The sequence below is a fragment of the Macrobrachium rosenbergii genome, chromosome 8, assembly GCF_040412425.1.
Source record: "Macrobrachium rosenbergii isolate ZJJX-2024 chromosome 8, ASM4041242v1, whole genome shotgun sequence".
NCBI classification, from domain to species: Eukaryota; Metazoa; Arthropoda; class Malacostraca; order Decapoda; family Palaemonidae; genus Macrobrachium; species Macrobrachium rosenbergii.
In genome coordinates, this window is record NC_089748.1 from 57,012,237 (window position 1) to 57,034,402 (window position 22,166).

The following is a 22,166-nucleotide window of genomic DNA, read 5'->3' on the forward strand; positions in this document are numbered from 1 at the left end:
AATGAAGTTGAATTAGTCAAAACAAGTGCAAACTGCTCTCTCTCTCTCTCTCTCTCTCTCTCTCTCTCTCTCTCTCTCTCTCTCTCTCTCTCTCTCTCTCTCTCTCTCTCATTATACTATATTTCCCATTTCATATAATTAAGATGAAGAAATCTCTAGTTGAAATGCATACCTTGTACAAGCACACTCATTACTTATATGTAATTTTTAAAAAGTAACAGAATAATAAATAAATGTAACAATAATACAACAATGGTATTAGTGCCTGTGAGCCTATGGTATCAAAGATTCTCATTGTAATAATGACCAAGGATATATTAAGTTTTAACTTCCTGAAAATCTTTAAATAGATTTTAGTTTATAGGAAGATGCAATTTACTATCCTTTCTTAGTAATGTTTTCAGCTAATAATTTTTTTTAGTCTGCTTACTGTACATTATATATCAAGTGGACTTTAAAGACATTTATTTTTTCCCCAAGGAAGTGGAGGTGGTTGATGTTCATAGTGATGAGGACTTTGAGAAGACCCTTCAAGAATTAGATGAAAAGAGCAACAAAGAGAAATATTCATCTCAACATGAACAAAAGGAAAAATCCAAGGACATCACACCAAAGAAAACAGTGCAAGAATCCAAATCAGTTTCACACAATGAGGAGAAACCTAAACCAAATGAAAATAGCCCGCCTAGTGAAAATGCTAAGAAAAGTAGTCTTTCTAGTAAGCTATCTGCAAAGGTAAACAGCTTTGAAAAGAAAGACAAGCTGGAAGGAGAGAAGAGAGAGAGAACCCAAGAAGTTACTCCCCACAAGGAAAAGAAGCATGATCACGGAAAAGAAAGAAGCAGCAGTCACAAAAAGAAAAGAAAACATAGTGAAGATGACAGGAATAATAGAAGGGATAGAACACCAGATAAGAATGATAATATTCATAAGAAACAAAAATTATCGACTCAAAAAGATGAGGGATTAGTGAAACAGGAAGAGAAAGGAATGCCAAAGAGGGAACGTTATGAATCTGGTGAGAAGGAAAAGAGTGATGATCAAAAGGATGTCACTCCTTCAAAACAGAAGAATGAAAATAAAGAAAAATCTTCAAGCATGAAGGAAAAACCCAAAGGTTTGACTCCTAAAAAGGGAGAAATTGCTTCAGACATTGAAACTACGCCCCAGCCAGATGAGAAGAAGAAAAATGCCAGAGCAGCATATTTCAAATTTTTGCAGAGATCTGGCCCGAGTAATCCAGGGAGCAAGCTGATTCCAGAGGTATTTATTTTCTCTGCAGTTTTGCCTAATGTTTATGAATTTTTTTTATATAGAAGTTGATTTTGCTGCACTCTGTTATACAACAGAAACTTGTCTGGCTTAGGATGAACTATGTTGTAAATGTTTCTTTTCAATAGTTTAAGCATAGACTTTGTCCTTTTGATTATTTATCATTCAGACAGTATCTCTTCTGGATAGTTTATTAAGTAATATGTGCTCACTAGACGTTTATTTTTTAAATGAACGTTATCTTGCCATTATATAGTTTTTACTTCCCCACCAGCATTAGTAAATGCCACATAATGGGGTAAGTATTTAAAAAATAAAGCTGAAATTGTTTATATTTTTCAGGGAAAACCAGAGTGTTTGCAGGGCCTTGTTTTCGTGTTGACAGGTGTTATGGAAAGTTTAGATCGTGAGGAAGCAACAGAGCTCATTAAGAAGTATGGGGGTAAAGTCACCTCATCATTAAGCCGCAATACAACCTATGTAATTGTAGGTAATGAAGCTGGGGAAAGTAAATTAAAAAAGGTAAGTTCTATGTTATAGTATTTATTTGTTTCATCATAATCCTGTTACTTTTATGTGGTCTTTAATCCTGTTACTTTTATGTCATCTTTTTGTTTATCTGCGCTAGTCCCAAAGACACCAGGTTGGCTCATTCATATATAGTTCCCTCAGGTATGTAGTAGCAAACTGGATCACTTATTGTGTCTGTCAGTTGGTTCAAAGTCAATCATTTTTTCCCCCCCTCTCTTCAGCATACTATTTCTTACTTATTATTTATCCATTAATCATTCATTCGTTTTTATTTTTTAGCAGTTGGTTTGGTTATTTAAAAGAAAGTAGGATTGTAGTGAAATCTACCTAGGTCTCTTTCATACCTGAGAATTCATTGCAAGAACAGTACCCATGTTCTGCTTCAGATCCCTTACTTTTGTTAAATTTTGTGTGGATTAGTGCTTTTAGGTTTTTTTTTGTTTTATCAACGTTTTTGGAGTTTTTGCATCTGGTAGTAGGCGTGTTAATGCTTTGGTATGTTTACTGATAATTTCAACTTTTATAGGTGTAGGATAAGTATTGTTGTAATTTAAGTGCTATTTGCAGTGTTTGAGAAAGTTGTGTACCATTCTTGTATTTGTAGTGCAGATTTTTGAGTCTGCTTTCAGTAACTCCATGCAGCCCTCATGTGGTATCTTTTTCATGTTGTAAATTTTTTTCTTGTATGAAGTGTATATTGTACCTTGTTTTGCAAGTTTAAGTGCTTTTATTTCTGTGTTGTGTGTTGAGCAGCCTGGTTTTTTTTTAACTATTTATTAGGAAATGTTATAGCAAAGTGTTGTAATTTTTTTTTGTATATTGTTCAACTATCATTTCAGCTTACCATAGGTAGTTTCATGTGTATTTTGTTCCTGAGATTTGTATTTTGCTAGGATACTTCTTCAGCAAGACTTTTATGTGTTAAGGTTTGAATTTATTTTTTTAAATTTTATTGCCTTATGTAATCATATTATGCCAACATAGTTTCATTAATTTGCCAGGAAAGCTCTGTGGAAGCTTTATGTCAGGCTTGACAGGGACTCACATTATTTACGCAGTCTGAGTCAGGTTTCTGTTAGTTAACATGAGATCCATTAAAATTGGTCTTATATTTATTTACTAAGAATACTTGCATAGCAGTAAGCTTTATAAGAAATATTCTGGGAAATTAAAAATGGTATGTCTTTTTAGTTGAGTTGTCACCAGTTTTCATTATAGCACTGATTTCACTTCCTAAGTGGTTGATTCAGCAGTGGTTAAAGAACCACTACTCCTGATGTAGTTGACTTCCTACTTTATCTCCTTTGTCCAGAGGTTCAAGAAGCAAGTCTTTGCAAGAGTGAGGATTTTAAGGAAAGCACATCTTGTCTGTGTTTTTTTCTACAGGCTTTTTTAAAAAACAGTTTTATATGAATATCTCATGTTTCACAAAAATAGATAATTCAAGTTAGCTTAAAGATCACGGAATCCAGGCACCGTCAGTTTCCCTGCTTCTTAATTTTAAAAAGAAATTTTGATGTCCACTACATACGAATAGCTGGTAACTAGAAGTGTCAAACTGTATTTGCACATTTTTAAGACATGAGTTCTGTAGGTTCTTTTCTGTGGGCTTGCACTTGTTTCTTCAGATTCCTCTCTCTTCGTGTGCAGGGATAGACACAGCTAGGCTCCCTCTCACCTGAATTGGACTTCAGGCTTTGTATAATTTATGGGGCTATTGGTTAAGTGTTATTATTACTAAAATATTTATCTTTTTCAGTACAAGCCCATTCTTTACATTTTGACCCAAATGTTCTTTTCAGGTGGTTCAGATTGCACAGTAAGTGATCCAATTTACCACTGGGGGCCTGAGATAACCCTATGTGTGTGTGCACTAACCCACAAGAAGTAGCTTGCCCTTTTTTTTTTTATTCTGCTTAGAATGTAGTATGGTGGGATTGGGCAAATGCAAGGATAGGCTTGGTAAAGAAATCAGTAATTAAATTGTAATGAAAAAATTATTTGCAATTACAAGAGTTTGCTTTAATTCTTTATTTTACTGTGCATCTTATTTTAAGTGGATAGGTATTTACAGAAGAAAAGTGTCATAAAAAATTTTGTAGCAAAGCTTAAAATCATAGTTATGTAAATTTAAAAATTCAAATTTTACCTTTTATACAAGAATAAGTACAGTACTTGTTTTGAAAATCCTTTATTTGATTTACCTACCCTTATTTAACTTCAAAGTTGTAATTGGTATTCTTTCAGGCAGAACAGTTGGGCACAAAACAGATAACTGAAGATGATTTGTTAGACCTAATACGAACCCGACCAGGAAAGGGCAGTAATGAAACTCCTAAAGGAAGCGGTATGACGTGTTCTTTTTCTGTTCATGTAATATCATCATCTGTTTTTATAACTTTGGGTCAGGTAGTGTTATGTATTGTTTAGACATATGTATGTTTTCATATAAGTAACTTACCAAGTAATTACATAGCTATGCTTTCCACTCGTGCAGCAGCTTAAATTTTAAAACATGTAGTAGCGTTCGGTTGTTGAGTGTTTCGTCGGCAACAAATTTCAAAATATGTAGTAAGCGTTCTGGTTGTTGGTGTAGAGTGATAAGTCCACCACGGCGGGAATATACAGGAACGACAGCAGACAACCTCATTTCTCTTTCTGCCATAGAAGGAAAGTACTTATTTTGGCAGATGGGTCTTTGGATAAATAAAGCTTTCTTGACAGCTGAGAATGGGTGTTGAGTGCCAGTGCCCGCTAGCACTGGTGCGCTGAGGGCCCAGATGATCACTAGCTTCAGAGCTACTAGCTCTTGTGCCCAGCTACACCAGGCACCATTCACATCCTGGGATCACCCGGCGCCAGCTCCCGATTGTCTGGCGCCAACTCTTCCCACATTAATTTTTTCTCTCCTACTACTAGCCCTCATATTTTCTCCCATGTCTGGCTCCCTCGCTTCCTTCCCGTGCCTTCGCCAGTCTTGTGTTTGGGTTAACAGCAGTTAACCTTATGATAGTGTAGTGTTGTGCAGTGTAAGAGGTGTTTATGTCCCATTGGTTCTCCTAGACCTAGAGTCATTGTCGCTCCCTGAATTTGCAGGAGAGGTCATGCTGAAAGTCAATGGAGGCCCAATAGGAAGTTCCCACCTAGTCAGTGCCCCCTCAGTCAGAACCTGCTGTACAGTCCCAGTTGGGGACAGACAGCCACTGAAAAATGTCTTGCCAGAGTGTAGGGGACTGGGTGACTATCTGGCCCGCCAGATCTCTCCTGACCAAAGGTCTTCATCACTGCTCCCCTAAATCTGGGAGAGACATGTTTGATGTCCAGGGGTTTGCCTTGGGGTAGTTGCCCCCTTCAGTCAGGCCTGTTGTTTGGTGCAAGGCGTTGTGGACCAACCATTGAGGCATCGAAAGGATGCGCTTTGGTATTATAGATTATTCTGGGTTGGGGAAGCCCACATGGTGTATCTCTTGCACACACTATGCACTTTCAGTTGTGGAGCGTGCCAGTGTTGGGAGTCAGGCTCTTGTCCAGCTCGTGGTGCCCAGCACCTAGGCACAGCAATTTCAAGTGTCAATGGCTCCAAATTGCCCCCCTCCCTATGCTCTTAGATAAAAGGAAGAAGGTATTCCGAAAGTCCAAATGAGGTTGGTGGGGTCTTCCCATTGGAAGTCACCTCCTCGGTAGAACCTGTCACTCACAGTTCGTGTAGTGGAAGACCCTTAGACTGCCATTGGAAGGGTGCCCCTTTTAGTTCCCACCAGTTGTTGTCAGACTCAAAATTATCCTTAACAAGAGGCGTTGTAGGTATTTTTCACGGCGCATCCCGGCCCTTGAAGAGATGTAGTGACAACGAGACGTCTCCTATTACGTTCCAACGGACTAGAGATTCTTTTGGTGAAATACGACAGTCACAGTCTCTGTGCACTAGGCGCCTACTCCCGAGCGCCTGCTGTCTACCTCTGCACTCTTGGCACTGGTTGCCAAAAGTTCGGCACCAACTCCTGAGCATCTGGCGCTGATTCCCGAACACGAAGCAGCGATTCAAGAACGCTCACCGCTTACTACAGAGCGTCAGTATTGACCCAGTGAACATTTATCACCCGCTCGCGGACAGTTTTTAAGAACGCATTGTTACTCAATCTTGAACACCAGTTCCCGATTGAGTGCCTGACTGGTTTTTTCAAGTGACCGGCACCAGTTCCCGATAACCTGGCACCAGTTCTTCAATATCAGTCTCCCGCATCTGGGCATCATACGGAGAGCATTAGTCTGGATATAGAGAGGTCCCTTTTTCTGAGGACATTGATGTCCAGTAATTTTTGAGCTTCATGAAAAAAGCTCCCTCCTCTTAGACAGCCGGAGCTCTGGTTAAGAAGTTAGAGGACGTCCAGTTTTTAGTTGAGAGACATTACCTCAGTTTGTCTCTGAGTCCTGTACTGTGTGGAAAAGGATGATTGAGATGTCTTTTAGAGATCTCTGCTCTTTACTTTGAAACCTCAAGAAGAGAAAACTTGGGTGCTCTTTTACTGCTGAGGGAGTCACACAATCGCATTCAGCCCTGTTATTTTCACCTCCGAGCCTACATTTCCTCTTCCCTCAGGACACAGTTGAGAGAACTGTGTCTGTTCTGCAGAAGGGTTTTGCCCAGTTTGTCAAACCCACAGTTATGCTTGTGCTAGGTTTCTGTGTTTTCCGCATATGTCTTCGACCTGTGCGTAATGTTATCAAGTCCATAATGCTTGAGTCCGCTCGAATGTCCAAGTGTCTTCTGACTGTCAAAGGGTCAGTGGAGTCAGCAGCTAGTCCGCATGGTGGTCTGCGGGTTGGGACGAGGATCTGCAAGTTCCCTTGGTTGTCTGCGAGACCCATAGTAGTCAGTGAATATGCCTGGGCCCCAACACCCCTTTTTTCTCTCAGAATAGAAGATGAAATTCAGGATAAAGATGAACCAGACAATCCAGTCATCCATTCTCCAAGGGCATTTGTATGAAGATGCAAGAAGTATCCTTCCATGTCCCTGCCAGACTCTGGGAGTATCTCCTCCCATACCTGAGGACAGCCAAGGGGGCTCTCTTCTTCCACCTTCAAGGGGCATAGAGCAAGGCTAGGCTTAGTATAGAAACACAAAGGTCTAATTTTATCTTCTAACCAAGATCTTAGCGACCCATGAAGTCTTTCAAGACTTCCAAGGCAGAGAGGAGTCTGCTCCATATACAGTAATACCCCGAACTTGCACGATTTGAGTTGCGCGAATTCACAGATACACAAGCTTTTCATTGGAACCTAACTAATTATCATACACGAGTTTTTCACAGACACACGAACATTTGTGAATACTGAGAAACCCTGCAAAAGTGTCTTATGTTTAATTTTGTATGTAATTTATAAGTTTTCAAGCTTTGTGTAAATTAAATAACATTAAATAATAAAAGTAATAATTCTCTCTCTCTCTCTCTCTCTCTCTCTCTCTCTCTCTCTCTCTCTCTCTCTCTCTCTCTCTTGTACTGAGATGAGAGAATTTTTATGGTACATGTATATGTTTATTTGTTTTGCAAGATAAGTAAACTTTTTTACCTAATAATACATACTAATTTTCAAATATTAATAAGATTAACACTTTCCCATCTGTATAGTTTGAGCGCCACGCCTACCTGAGACCCAAGGTATCTGGGAGCGCTCGACAGTGCGAAAAAATTATTATTTCGAAAATTCAGTAAAAATAGAAATTTTATGCCAACAACGTTCATTTTGCTGACCTTTTTTTCTCAATGGTTATATTTTATGGTGGAATAGTCAGAATAAGAGTCCCATTCCTCTAAATACGAAAAAATGTGAGTTATTTAACAAAAAAAAATGTTATTTTTGTATTTTTGTTTGTAACCCAAAAATTATGAAAGTCAGGCGAATTAATTTTGTTTTATGAGAAAGCCAACAAAATTCTCCAAATGTCGATATATAAAATAATGAAAAACAAATAAATGCAGTTGGTGAAAAAATTGATAGAAAAGAGGGTAAGAAACAGAGCGTGCTGCCTGGTGTACGGTGAGAATTATTGCTAGAAAATTTTAAAAAAAATTCTTTTGGAAGAACCCTATCTCGGTTATTTTTCATAGAAATTACTTTGTAAATATACGAAAATGTAGAGGAAAGGTTGAGGAATAAAGTGAGAGTCAAGAAAAATGGCTTCGGTAATGGCAACAGTTTCATTTTGACGTTATAAGTTGATCGAAACGAAAAAAAATGTTACTGTTGTCAACATTATTGTTCGTAGCTCAAAAACTATAACAGTTAGGCGAATGAATTATTTTTTATGAGAAAGCCAACAAAATTCTCTAAATATCGACTTATAAAAGAATGAAAAACAAGTAAGTCCAGTTGGTGAAAAAATTGATAGAAAAGAGGGTAAGAAACAGCGCGCTGCCCGGCATACCATGAGAATTATCGTTAAAAATTTTTTTGAAGAGCCCTAGCTCAGATATTTTTCATAGAAATTACTTTGTAAATATACAAAAATGTAGAGGAAAGGTTAAGGAATAAAGTAAGAGTCAAGAAAAATGGCTTTGGTAACGGCAACAGTTTCATTTCGACGTTATATGCTGATCGAAAAAAAAAAATGTTACCGTTGTCAACATTATCGTTTGTAGTTTTTTTTTATGAGAAAGCCAACAAAATTCTCTAAATATCGATATATATAATAATGAAAAATGAGATTCAGAACCCTGCCTAAAATCCAGACGTCTCTTATGTGATGCACTAACGTGTTTTCCTCTAGTTTTACCGTAAAAACTTTGCGAAAGCATGTTGGATATTGTTCTCTATTGACGTCACTGTATGTAAACAACCACACGTGTTTACCCTAGCTCGCACGCGTGGTCTCTGACAGAGAAGTGTGGCCTGCCAGGCCTGCGTAATAATAATAATAATAATAATAATAACTGTAATTACAAAATTCATATGTGATACGTATTTTCAACAAAAAAATATTTTTCCCTCATCTTGAGTAAGAGGCTCGAAGGCAAAAGCTGTCAGACATGTCACTTTAACATGACAAAAAGGGTTTGTGTTGCTGATTAGTGGTTAAATCTCTCTCTCTCTCTCTCTCTCTCTCTCTCTCTCTCTCTCTCTCTCTCTCTCTCTCTCTCTCTCTCTCTCTCTCTCTCTCTCTCTCTAATAATTCATAAAAATTTCACTCTCTTAAGTAAGCATTCAGAGAGGGCATAGAATAATGAATAATAATGGGAGAAGGAAATAATGGAAAAGAAGTAATAAAATGGGAAAAATAAATGTGGAAAAAAGAGGGTTGATGTGGAGGATTTACCACCACCTTTAAGGAACCACCTTGAATATCGGAATAAATCTCTTCAGTTTCATGACGACGCACATCTGGTCCACCAAGCTCAGGTACTTGTGAGATGCCAGACCTGCATCCCTTGATGGAGGCAAACTGTTTCTTGCGGCATGAAAAAAAAGACAGTCAGCCATTACAGAAACAGTAGAATTGACTGGATTAACACCCCTTCCACTTCACCAGTTATAGAATGGGCTCCACTTGGCCTGATAGAGGTTTTTGGTTGAAGTCTTACAGGATTCTGCAGTGGCTGTGACTGCCTTCAAGAAACCATACACAAAGCTCTAACATTTCAAAGTTGCTGTGAGCTAATAAGAAGTGTGGCTGCTTTAGTAGCATTGTCAATGCTGGAAGCTTCTTACAATTCCCCATCAGTATAAAGAGGTGCTTGAAGCACTCCTGCTACAGCCAAAAGGGCCACATCAGTGTCATACTCATGTCCGGATGTTTTGAGCTTAACTGTAACCTGCTTGATGAGTCTGAATGGTGGGAAGGTGCACACATCTATATGTCATCCCAAGGATGTATCATTGCATCTGTCTTACAGTGTTCTTAGACCAACTGGGCTGAACAGTAATTATAAGTTTATGGCAGGCTTATCGTGAACAGACCCACTAACAACTTGCCTCACGGACACCAAAGAGCCTTGCAGATCTTGGGATTCAGTGACCACTCCAACAGCAGGTCCTGCTTTCCTTGGCAAATACTGTCTGTTATCACATTTTATCTTCTTGGAGTGAATCTTGAAACTTTGCCTAAATTATTCACATCTACTCATACAAAGATGTTTACCACTAGCCAAGTAAGCCACTACTGTCAAGTTGTTAGCCATTATACTCATGACTAACTGCCAAGAGCAGAGTAAATGTTTGGAGGCTTAAGAGAGTGGCCATTAACTCAAAAGTCCTGCCATGTCCAAGTTTATGTCATTTTGTAGTACAGTAGGTATGCTCCCCAACCATGATTGAACACATCCATAAATATCAATATCTCCAGGGAGAGAGGACTGGTGGAATTTTTATTAGCAGGTGACTAGTATTCTGCCACCATTTAAGATCCTTCAAGACATTGTCAAAGACTGTGACTGGGCAACTGTTTGGTAGTGATATTGCCTACCAAGCATTGCAAGCTGCAGTCAAAGCAACCACAATCGAAAGTAGCTGTAGGAAACCAGCAGAACTTGACTGAAAGATCTGGACCTAACTTAAACTGTTGTATGTAGGACAGTCTCCTGATCATGCCCTTCTTGGGAAAACTATTGCTGCTTCTGTGTCATTGTTCCTACCCTTATACTTGACTCATTGAAAGCACTAGATCTGATTTTTCCCAGTTGATATATTTTGTCGGGTATTGAAAAACAGACATATCAGGGCTTAGCAATGTCAAACCTTGTAAATGGCAATTCTTTCATAAAAATATGCTTGATGATGAAATGTGTCAAGATATTTTAAATATGCAATGCAAATTGCTTATATAGGTTCAATTTTTATTGGTTGTGAAAGCTATATTTTTATAAGTACATTTTTTTACCCGTACATGAAATTGTTTTATAACATTAGTACATTACATTTTATAACCTTAGCAAATTGTATGTTTCAGAGAAAAAATCAACCGCAAGCAAACTTAAAGCATTTGAAAAAAGTAGCAAAGCCAGTATTTCTATAAAGAATTCAGGTCCTGATGAAAAAGCTAGTGATTTACCACCAGTGAATTCCTCCAGTTCAAAGAGTACTTCAAAATCTAGTCCCCAAAAATCTCTTACATTGTCTCAGAGTAGTCAAAATTCACAAGTAAGTTGTGTTTGGCTTCTGTTTTTTTTTTTTTTTTAAGTGTGACATTATATGTGGATGTTATTGTTAATGTAGAATTCAATCAAAGATAAATATTGTGCAAATTTTTATAGTGATAAAATGAGAGTTGATTATTATTATATTTTACGAGTTCAAGAAACTAAGTTTTATAATTTCTCCTCTTATCATTTTAGAAAATTGCAAATAGTAACAGCCAGTCGTCATCAACTTCTTCACCAAAAACACAATCAATTTCATCCCAAGAACTCAAAGATCGTTCTGGGGAAACACTCATGTGGGTAGATAAGTACAAGCCAGTTAACATTAAGAATATCATCGGCCAGCAAGGAGACAAGTCAAATGTTAAAAAACTCTTGGTGTGGTTGCAAAACTGGAAGAAAAACCAATTTGGTGGCAAAAAACTAGTGAGACCAAGTATGTTATATGTATTACTCCAATCTTTGTGTTGATTTGGTAGAAGTAATTTTTTTGTTTCCAATGTGATTTGCAGTAATAATTTTCAAATGATTTTCTTAGGTTTCATTGTAGAGAAAATTATTGTAGATGGATGTCAGTTCTTCTAATTCTATGGATTGGCATTAAGTCAGTAGTATGACACTTTTTCACATGAAGAAATTTATGGAAATTTTAAATGTATCATTTGCTATGTTATTGCTAGAGTGCTCACTCTTAGTCTTCCATTTCCAAGTTTACCAGCTGTTTGGTATAATTATTTGTGAAAAGTTGATCTTACAATGATTTTTTGAGGCTGGGTGATATATTTGTATTTTGAGACCATTCTTTCACTCAGTCAGTAATCTGGTATTGAGAGAATTTACATTTAGTATATAAAAAATACATTAAAGATTCTACAGTAAGTTCCATTTCTTTTGAACAGGTCCTTGGGCCAAAGATGATAATGGGGCCTTCTTTAAATGTGCTTTGCTGTCAGGACCACCTGGTGTTGGTAAGCAAAGTAGATAACAATAGAAATCTAATTAAGAATTAATTTGGTTTAACCTTTTTTAATATAAATAGAATATCTTTTGAATTTTAGAATTTTATGTGCAGTTGTCAGTCCAAGAAGGATCTTCAGTCTTTTCCAGAATATATTTTTGCAAAAAATTTCCACTTGATGTACATCATGGTTAGTTTAATTTAAAGGGATTTTTATTTATTTTTTAACTTCTCAGTGAAAGCTAAGTAAACTCAAGGAAATGTGTGATATGTCTTTAAGGAATATAGCCGAACCTCACTAAAATGGATTTAATGGATTCTGGGCAAGAGACTGTCCATTAGCATAAAGTTTCAGTTACCAGGAAAATTTCACACTTAGCTTTGGGCTGGCTTTTAATATGAACTGCACTGTCATTAGTTACAAGCATAATACAAATATTGCAGCATATTTATGATGAATGTATAAAGTAAATTGCAGTTGCAGCAGATACTTGAAGTAAAGAGTTTTCTCAGTGTTAAGTACACATTTGTGTATCCTTCATACTTTTACAGTAGTGGTGAGTGGCATCCATTTCCATATTGAGTTACTTAAACACTGCCAAATTCCATACATTTCTGGCTCTCTTATGTAAGCCATTTTCAGAATATACCTTACTGTCTTTTTATTGCATGATAGGAGACTATTTTATCTAGCAGAATCCATTATTGAGGAGTCTGTTAGATTGAGGTTTTGCTCTAATAATTTGTTATCTTGAGGTTTTACACTATATAATAATTCAAAAGTTTATTCTTGAGATACCCTTTATCTGGTATGTGTTTAATCTCGCTTATTCTTTACTTTTTAAGGTAAAACCACAACAGCTCATCTAGTCTGTAAAGAAGCTGGGTTTGACTTTGTTGAGCTCAATGCTTCTGATGCTCGATCAAAACGGCGACTAGATGAGGTGGTAGCAGAACTACTTTCAAACAAAAATCTCGCTGGATTTGCTGGAGGTATGTGAGGTATTTATAGGAAAATGTTACTAAATAATAGTTTTCAGAAGCTTTTTTTGTTTCTATAAAATTAGATTTTTATGTATTTCTTGTCTTAAATAAGAATTGAATTTGATTCCCTTTTAGAGAATGGGAAGTTAATAGAAGAATGTCAGAAAGTTGGTGAAACTGTTTACTGTTGTTAGAATATGTGGACATAAAAAAGATTTGAGGGTATTGGGAATTTTTGACTATAGATTAACAAGATTACATAGTCAAATTTTGAGACTTCCATTGGGATATCCTGAAGGATTTCTTCTTAAAAGAGAAGCAAAAATAGGAGTAAGGTACAGTATTCACAATAGGGAAAAGGGGGAACTCCCTGTGACCTACTGTGCTTTGAGGTACATTGAATGGCCATATCTGTGTAACATTTCTTTACTGTTTCTGGGTTAGCTCTGTCCTCACTTTCTGTCTAGCAACCCTCTCCAGATTTCATATATCCTAAGTAGTACCAACATCATAAGAATATCTTGTTACAGAAATATTAACTTTTGCAAGAAACTGCAGTGCAAAATGGAAAGGAAGGCCTCTCATATTCATATTAACTATCATTTTTGTGACATATGGCTTGGTAAGTGAAAACCTTTTAAGTGAAAAAAGGCCCATTACTACAACCTAAATATGAAAATTCAAGATATCCATTAGCCATTAGTAATTCTATATAATTTCTAGCATAAGCTTTCTTATGTTTCATGTGTGTAATTCAGTTCAGGAGATTTATCCACAAAATATGTCACTTCAGAAATTGTAGCCTAGAAGAAGTTTTCAAGTAATTAGTTGATTATTAACAAGTTTTGATAAGGTGAAATTTGATGAGCTTTAGGGGTGCTTTGGCAGTTAGCAAGTTGTTGGATTTGCCTCATTGTTCCGTGATGTGTGTGTCATATGTCAAAGCTTCTGCCTCTTCCTGGTGCTTTGAGGGATCTGCATTACTGTAATGAGCCTTCCCCATTCACAACCCTGATTGTTCTGTCAAGTTCTTGCTCATAAGGATATCTTCTCCCAAAGGTTTCCAGATTACCCAGTGTAGACATTTGTGTGTCATGTTATCTGCTGCATTTGCTTCTCTCCTTACTTGCCATGTTGTGGTCCATTCATGCCAGTGTTCCTCCTTTGTTTTGCCAATGATAACTTCTTAGTCAAGCGTAGGGTGAAGGTTGCTTTTGCATTGTGGGTTGGTTTTTTTCTGCTGTCCATTCATCAATACATAAGTTGATTGCAGCCTTTAGTTTTGTAGTCCCTCCAGCACTTCCTTGAAGCTGCTGCTCCTTCTGCTTGTCCTTCTTATTTGGACCCTTTCACATATCCTCCTTATCTTGGATATTTTCCAACCCCAGGGTCTCAGCTGTTACATCAGCTCCTGCATATTTATATGCTCCCAGTTACTTTAGTGTTCCCTTGAACAGTTGCCCCTTGAATTTTACAGGGATTAGGGGCACCAGCTCCTCTTGAAAATTGCAAATCAGCAAATAATTCTTGACCCCCAGACCCAAAGTTGTACTGTAATACTGTATAATGTATTGTTGGCCATGAATTTTACCAATATTTAACATAAACTGTTGGTTATTTACCAAATTATATTCAATACAGTACAGTATTGTAAAATATGCTCTCTTTAATGTACAGTATAGTATAGTATAGTAATAATGAAGTATGTTTAGAGAGAGAAAAAGAAATACTCATACTGTACCTGTACTAGGATAATATGGTATACATATAGCTTATTTATTATTATACTCTATTTGTTATTAAATTTAAGAAATAATATCAGTTGAGTAAACCTGATTAATATCTTAAAAATACCACACACCTTAACCATCTCATTATGGCATTCTGTTATGTATAGACTAATGGTCAGTTATTTTACACATCTCAGAGTGTATAGATATGCATGCTCTTTGACTGAAGAATAATAGTTAAAAAATTTCATTTCACCTGATTTACTGACATGACCCGATGTTGGTGTTGTTGCAAGGCATTAGTGGATTCTCTTTACACCCACATTTTTTACTATTATATGCTGCTCAAAAGTTGGATGATTAATTTCCGATGTAATTGATTTTCAGGTAAGGAGAAAGGGGTTACCAGTGAAAACCATGCTCTGGTTATGGATGAAGTTGATGGAATGTCGGGTAATGAAGATCGTGGAGGAGTTCAAGAGTTAATTACGTTGATTAAAAAATCTAAAGTTCCTATTATTGCCATGTGTAATGACAGAAATCATCCAAAGATCAGGTCTCTTGCTAACTACTGTTTTGACCTGAGATTCAATAAGCCAAGAATAGAACAAATTAGAGTAAGTATTGTCAGAGTGTTTTGGATTACAACAAAAATTTGTAAAAAAAGGTTCTGAATAGTTAGAGGTTCTTACTATATTTTACCTAATCGTCATATGCAAGACATTTGCAGCTGTTCCTTTTTGTTTTCAAGCTTGAGGTATTTCCTTTATTCTTTTTATTTTATTTTCAGGGTCCAATGATGTCTGTGTGCTTCCGTGAAGGTGTCAAAATTAAGCCTGATGCCCTTGATCAGATTATAGTTGGAGCAAATCAAGATGTACGTCAGATTCTTCATCATTTGTCAGTGTGGTCAGCAAATCAGGAAACATTAGCTGCAGATGCCATGAAGGTGGAAGCAGAAAAGGCTAAAAAAGACCTTAAGTTGGTAAGATTTTTTAGCTTCATTTTGTTTTGTGATGTTTGCCCAGATTTAATACAAGTACAGTAAACCCCCCGTATTCGCAGTCTCACGATTCGTGGACTCACCTATTCACGGATTTTTCTGTGGAACATATATACACATTATTTGTGGAAAATTCGCCCATTCGCTGTATTTTTCACTGGAAAATATTCACTAAATACTGTATTTTCATATCATTTTCATGACTAAATGCACTTTTTGTGATAAAACTATTAAAATACCCAGGTATAAGCATTTTTAGAGATTTTTGTTGTGTTTGAGCTATCAAAATAGGCAGTTCTAAGTGTTTTTAGAGGGGTCTTAAGTATTCATGGATTTTGGCTACATGCCGTAGAGTGTGGTACGCATCCCCCACAAATACAGGGGGTTTACTGTATTAACCTGTCTGTGCCATTTGTTTTTACATTTGCTTCAAACATAGGATATTGTATATATTATTTTGCAAATAGTGTATTCTTAGTAATGAATTTTATATGTGATTTCTTGTTTATTGTTTTGTAATAGGGTCCCTGGGATGTTTGCAAGAAAGTCTTCACAGAAAGTGACCATAAGAATATGAGCATATATGACAAATCAGATTTGTTCTTCCATGACTATTCCATTGCACCCCTCTTTGTGCAAGAAAATTATCCTAAGTGTGTTCCTCATAGTGCACAGTAAGTATTACAAGATCTGTCTGTATACAGTTGTAAGACAGTGATCCCTCTATTGTCTGCTTTTCTATTTTTCACATTATACAGTTGTTTGCATGCTTTTCGGCACAGGTGTTCAAGGAATTTATTTGCACAATAGTAAAAGTGTGAATAGAATTTCTTGGTGTATGAAACAAATATCAAAAGTTCTGAAATGGGAAAGAAAACACTATTTCTGTAACCTGCTCAGTCAGGAAAACTTATTACTTTAAGTATGTGTTGCCTACTGAGAATGTAGTGTGTTGAGTGGTGTAGAAGGGGTTGAGGAGGGAAAAGGGTAATAACCATGTGGCTTGTGTGTGGAGGGGCATCTTTACACTGTTACCCTTAGTCCTTACCACTTCTTGCTTGTGAAGTGTGCAATCTGAACATGACACAATGCAATCTGTTATAGCTGTTGTTTGTATGACATTCACCTTGGTAGGGCTTTTGTTACTGTGTTATGACTTATTGTGTGTTCTGATGACACTATTGCCTGCCAGGCAGCAAGCTCAAGACTCAATCATGATATGTTTTGCATCAGTGCTAAGTATAGTTTGCCAAAGACAACCCTCCAAGACATCTTTCAAGTCAGTGAGAAGTCTGTCATTTATGAAGAAAGCTGGACAGCAATACAGGAAGTTGTTTTTGTTGTTCTTTTAGATTAGGTTAGCATTAGTGTTACAAAGAAAATGCTAGTAAGGAGGATCAGCCACAATGAATGGCATATGGCATCATGTAAAAATGTATTTTAGAAATTTTAATTCATTATATTGTTACTGGTGACTATCTGCACCTAATTTCAAAGTCTTCAGGAATTCGTGCCAGTTGGCTTTTATAGCAACAACTATTAGATACAAAAATGAGTCAGTATAGAAAAATTGGCATTGCTTTTCAGTTTCCCTTTCCAAGTTGTGTTGTGGTAAAATTGATTTAGTTAATGACCTAACATTGAAGCAAAGCACTGATTTGTGATTGAACAATGTTATACCAAATACTTCACAGTAGGGAAACATTTTGTATTCTGATAAAAAAGAATTGCATAGATGGAGAAACAATTCAAGAATCAGCAGCAGGATGGAATAGTGATAGTGTGATGTTACTTTGAAATCAGAATATCATCAGTGAACACAATTTTTCTCTCTTTTGAAAACTCACATTCACAGCACGTTTGGAAGTTGCAGGGGCATTAACTAAGCCAAAACTCAAATTCTTAAACTGATAATGCTTACTGCTTATTAAAAAAACCATCACAGGTTGACTTTCCTCAGTGATTGTCATCTGGTAATATCCCCCTCACCAGATCCAACTTAACAAATACTTTTACTCCATTCATACTATACACATTCCGACACCACATGCATCGGAAAACAATCTTTCCGTCACTTCATTCACCTTTCTGTAATCAATACACATTCTCAAACTTCCATCAGGCTTTCTCACAGGCACAATTGGGCTATTCCACTCACTCTCACTTGGTTCAGTTACACCAGCTCGCTCCAACTCCTCACACTGCTCCTTCATAACCGGTGGAGGAAAATGACATGGCCTTTGATAAATAGGGGTGTCATCCTTCAAAATCACTCTAAACTCAGGCAATTCAGCCCCTCCAAAATCAGTATTGCCCCTACTTATCACACTCCTCCTCATGCACAACATGTTGCACACTTGACTCCTGTGTCAGTCACTCAGACCCTGCCTACACTTACTTTCTCCACCAATTCCTCATACGTCCATTTGTTTTCTTCTATTTTCTCCACCATTGTATTACAGCGGGTCACAAACCTTTCATCATCCGCAGCCACAACTGTGCACATCCGTCCTAACCAATCACCAACATGTATACTTCTCCACCTTTTCTTTTTCGCATCTGTATTCACCGTATAGTAAACCTCAGGGTTCTCCATATCCAGTGTCGCATTGCATACATGTAAGATTCGTCTTACTTTATGATCAGCTTTATCCCCATTCAACACAAACATTCACTTGTCCTTTGCTTTAATTCACACTATCTTGCTTTCCCTTGGGATTTCCACATCCTCAACAGCATACACTTCTACCTCACTTAACATCTACACTCTCACACTACCATCTCCATTGGAGTACCATTTCACTCTAGCACTTTTGTCGCCCTTCATTTCTGTCATACCTTCCTTCGGGTGTACCACTATCTTATTTTCTCTCAGACACTTGTAACCTTAACAACACATCACATCTCTCACTGTCACTCTGTCGTGTAGAATTCCCCTTCATTCATACTCACTCCACGTATATCACACACTTCAGTACTTCTAGCAACTACTGGTACCTGCAATCCCTCTTACATAACCTATTTGGTTATAAGGTTCTTTTGCACCTGGCAACTTTTCATATACATTCTTGCACATGATACTCATTGCACATCCAGTATCAACCAACGCTTGAAGTTCCACCCCCCAACATGCTTCCACATCCGGAAGTGGACCTGTTTGCCACATGCAAGAACCATCAACTTCCAGTGTGTGAGTGCATCTCAGGGCCTGGGCATTCAGTCAGTAGTAAGAGATGCATTACTACAAGACTGGAAAGAATGGAGGACGGTATACCTTTTTCCTCCATTGTCCTAGATTTTGAAGGGTTTGAACAATCTACTAGCTTTCAGTGGAACTGCTTACATAGTGGCCTCGAATTAACCAGATAGTTAATGTTCATTTTTTCTTCAACAACAGGTGAAGGAATAGATCCCATACAGCCTGCTGTTCTATCCCAGACAAAAGGAAAGGAAATAGTCTATGCATCCTCCTTTCTGCATGACTTTTATGGGTGGATTTTGAAATCTAGTCTGCTGGGAAGATTGCCAAGCGCCTAATACAAAATTACAGACTTCATTTGTCCGACATACCAGTCCATATAGAAAATGTGGTTTGATTACTTCCAAACTGGGAGCCTAGTTGAAATTTGTTGAACAGCTTTACATATTATTATATATCTTTTGAAGTCAAGTGCCTTGTCAGAACCCTTGCGTTATGGTTTCGGAATTGATTCTAATATAGAAATTGTTCTCTCCAGTCTTTTGCACTGCAAAGGCCAGCTCCTTCAAGGCTTCCCTTTACCTGGTCCCTGAATAAGGTTCTTAGACTCCTGTCATCCCCTCAGTTCAGTGGGCCCAATACTGCTACAACTCATATGCTCCAAAGGGCAGTCTTCTTGACCGCTTTGGCTTCAGGAGCTTGGATTAGCATACGGGGCTCTCTTAGGCCGGGAAAACGTTTCGTCACTCATACACCCATTTGTCATTTACTGTTGTCTCTTGGTCTATCATTATTGGCCAAGAATGAGAACCTTACAAAGAGAAAATCCCCTTTTCTGATAAGGGAACTCAGTATTTCAAATAAAACATTATGCCACAAAACATCATGCCCAGTTCAAGCACTCAAGGTTTACCTAGATGTCACAGCAAACATCACAGATGGTCCTATTTTTCGTACACCCTAACACAAACAAAACATTCTCTTTACATACCCCTATGGGGTTAATGCTGTCAGTACACCTGTAAGGATTACTTGAAGGTCTGCAGCGTTCCCTCAGGCCCTAGCTGCAACCTCTTATTTCTTTTACTGTACCTCTGTTCATATTTTCTTTCTACCATCTGACTTTCCACCCTCCCTAAGAATTGTTTCCTAGTGCAACTACGACGTTTTCCTCCTGTTACATCCTTTAAACCTTATTGATGTCAGTTTCCCTGTCAGTGCTGAATGACCTCATAGGTTACAGTGCTTGGCGTTTGGCCTAAATTCGATATTCAGGCCTAAATTCCATATTCTGTTCTACTCTCTTTACATGGGCAGAAAATTATTTTAGTGTCCCAAATTAAAGAGGCAGACCCCCACTCCTTTCCTAAATCGCATGAATCTAAAAGGTGAGTACATTGTGAACTTCGGAAATTTTTCTTTCAAAGAAGTCTGCAAGTATTCTTGACATGGGGAAGGTGCAATAATTCTGCAGTCAGACATGACATTTTTAGGAATGTTACCGTAAAGCCACACTGGATAATACATAGGTTCATGTGTTTCTTGTTCATTATTACCAAACCCTAATGGGTATCCAAAATAAAGAACAGTTGTTAACCCTTAAGGGATGGCATAATTTATCAATGTGCAGCACCCCAGACCGGGGAAACTTTGAGGTCGGCAAAATAAAAAAAAAATCACATCAATGGAAAGAGAATGACACGTACATTCACACTGTATAAATAAAAAAATTCTACAAAATTTTCCCTACCTTCCATGAGAAGTTGAAAATGACTATTTACAACCCCTTGTGGGGCCTCATTTACAAGACGGTCGTAAATTTTACCAACTTATATATGTTTTTTCTAATAAATAAGTTTTTTGGATTTTGTAAAATTATTATTACTGCTCACACAGTATCAAAACAGATAAGAAATAAAAGCAGTAACAAATTTTTTGCATATTTGTTGTAAAATATTCACATAAATTTATGAGAAGGAAGATTCAGTAACTGTTTTTTACTTTTACATGGTTTTTCTAATATTTCTTTGCAATTTTCTTTGTAAAATTAAATTTACAACCGACATACTATCGTAAAAGACAAAAACAAAAAACAGCAACCCTTTCGTATATTTACAAGCAAATTTACCAAAAGACTCAAGTGAGAGAGAGAGAGATGCAGTTCCCTCTTGAAGTCACAAGCATTACTGATACTGGCCTAACTCTCACGTCTGCATAAAAGTTGCCATTAGTGAATTTATAGCATATAGAAGTATTGGCACCTTTGTTTCAAATCATTATTACCATAACAGTGGTGAGTAATTCTGCTTCACACTGAAGCTCAGTCCGTCCACCTCCCCAAACCTGTTTTACTTCACACTGAAGCTCAATCCGTCCACTAAGGGTTAACCTGTTACTTTAAAGTAACTTGGTTTAAAAATGCCTGAAACACTACTGCCATGAGAATAGTGGTCATGCTGAGATATTGCCAGGGAAGACACACTAATTCCACAGCCAGACACCACATTATTTGATAAGTCACCTCAGAACCACAAAGAATAATACATATATAGGTTCTTGTGCTGTTTCCTGTTCTTTATTGCCAAACCCTAATGGGTATCCGGAATAAAGAAAATGGTTGGTCATTGACTATACTTTGGACCAAAAATTTATCTGGATTGTTGGGATTTATTTATTAGGAGCTAAGCCATTTCTTCACTTGTCAATTTCTTTTGTAAGCTTCTTTGAAGACGAACAGCGCCTGCACTTTCAAAAAACAGGTTTTGACCTAGAAAAAACGATTTTTGGTGGATGCTGTGATCCTCAAACCCACCCATTTTCCCTGATGAAAAGGCATGGGACGGGGGTGAACATTTATCAGGCAGTCGATGTGTGGACGGGAGATATAGCCCTCCTGTCCTAAGTCTTTCATATTCTATCACTGTGCCAACATGCACTATTCTGGCTGAGACCAACTATAAGAGAATTCCCCGAGATTGGTTGGTTTGTCTTGTGGAGCCCTGGTGGGACCATTTGAGTTTTAACTCCTTTGAGGACAAACAGCAGCCACCAAAGATAGGTTTTTCCTACATCAAAACCTGTTTTTTATTACCTGTTTCACTATTACCTTCATGCTTACAATACATTGTTATACTGTATAACCAAGACTTGAAACTACAGTTCTGATGAAATTGTAGTTATCTTGCCTTACATAGAGCTAATGCAAAGCTTAATGTAGCTCTATTAAGAATCCGGGTGAATTCATATTACATGAATGAAACTCCAGTAAGAGAGAGAGAGGGAATAAAGTTATATTCCATCCCAGCCCGAGAAGAACCCTAAAAGAGTTCAGAGGTCTGGTTAAACAAATCAT

General features: G+C 37.3%; 1 protein-coding gene across 1 annotated transcript in view; it reads left to right on the plus strand.

The window, feature by feature from the left end:
* Gnf1 (germ line transcription factor 1) overlaps positions 1–22,166 on the plus strand; it is a 54,557-nt gene that overhangs the window by 18,736 nt on the left and 13,655 nt on the right. Inside the window, exons 4-13 of the mRNA XM_067107860.1 lie at positions 481–1,263; positions 1,615–1,794; positions 4,051–4,150; positions 10,751–10,941; positions 11,136–11,376; positions 11,840–11,908; positions 12,745–12,891; positions 15,000–15,229; positions 15,403–15,597; positions 16,138–16,289. Of these exons, the coding sequence (XP_066963961.1) occupies positions 481–1,263; positions 1,615–1,794; positions 4,051–4,150; positions 10,751–10,941; positions 11,136–11,376; positions 11,840–11,908; positions 12,745–12,891; positions 15,000–15,229; positions 15,403–15,597; positions 16,138–16,289 (2,288 nt within the window). The remainder of the gene's footprint in view (positions 1–480; positions 1,264–1,614; positions 1,795–4,050; positions 4,151–10,750; positions 10,942–11,135; positions 11,377–11,839; positions 11,909–12,744; positions 12,892–14,999; positions 15,230–15,402; positions 15,598–16,137; positions 16,290–22,166) is intronic.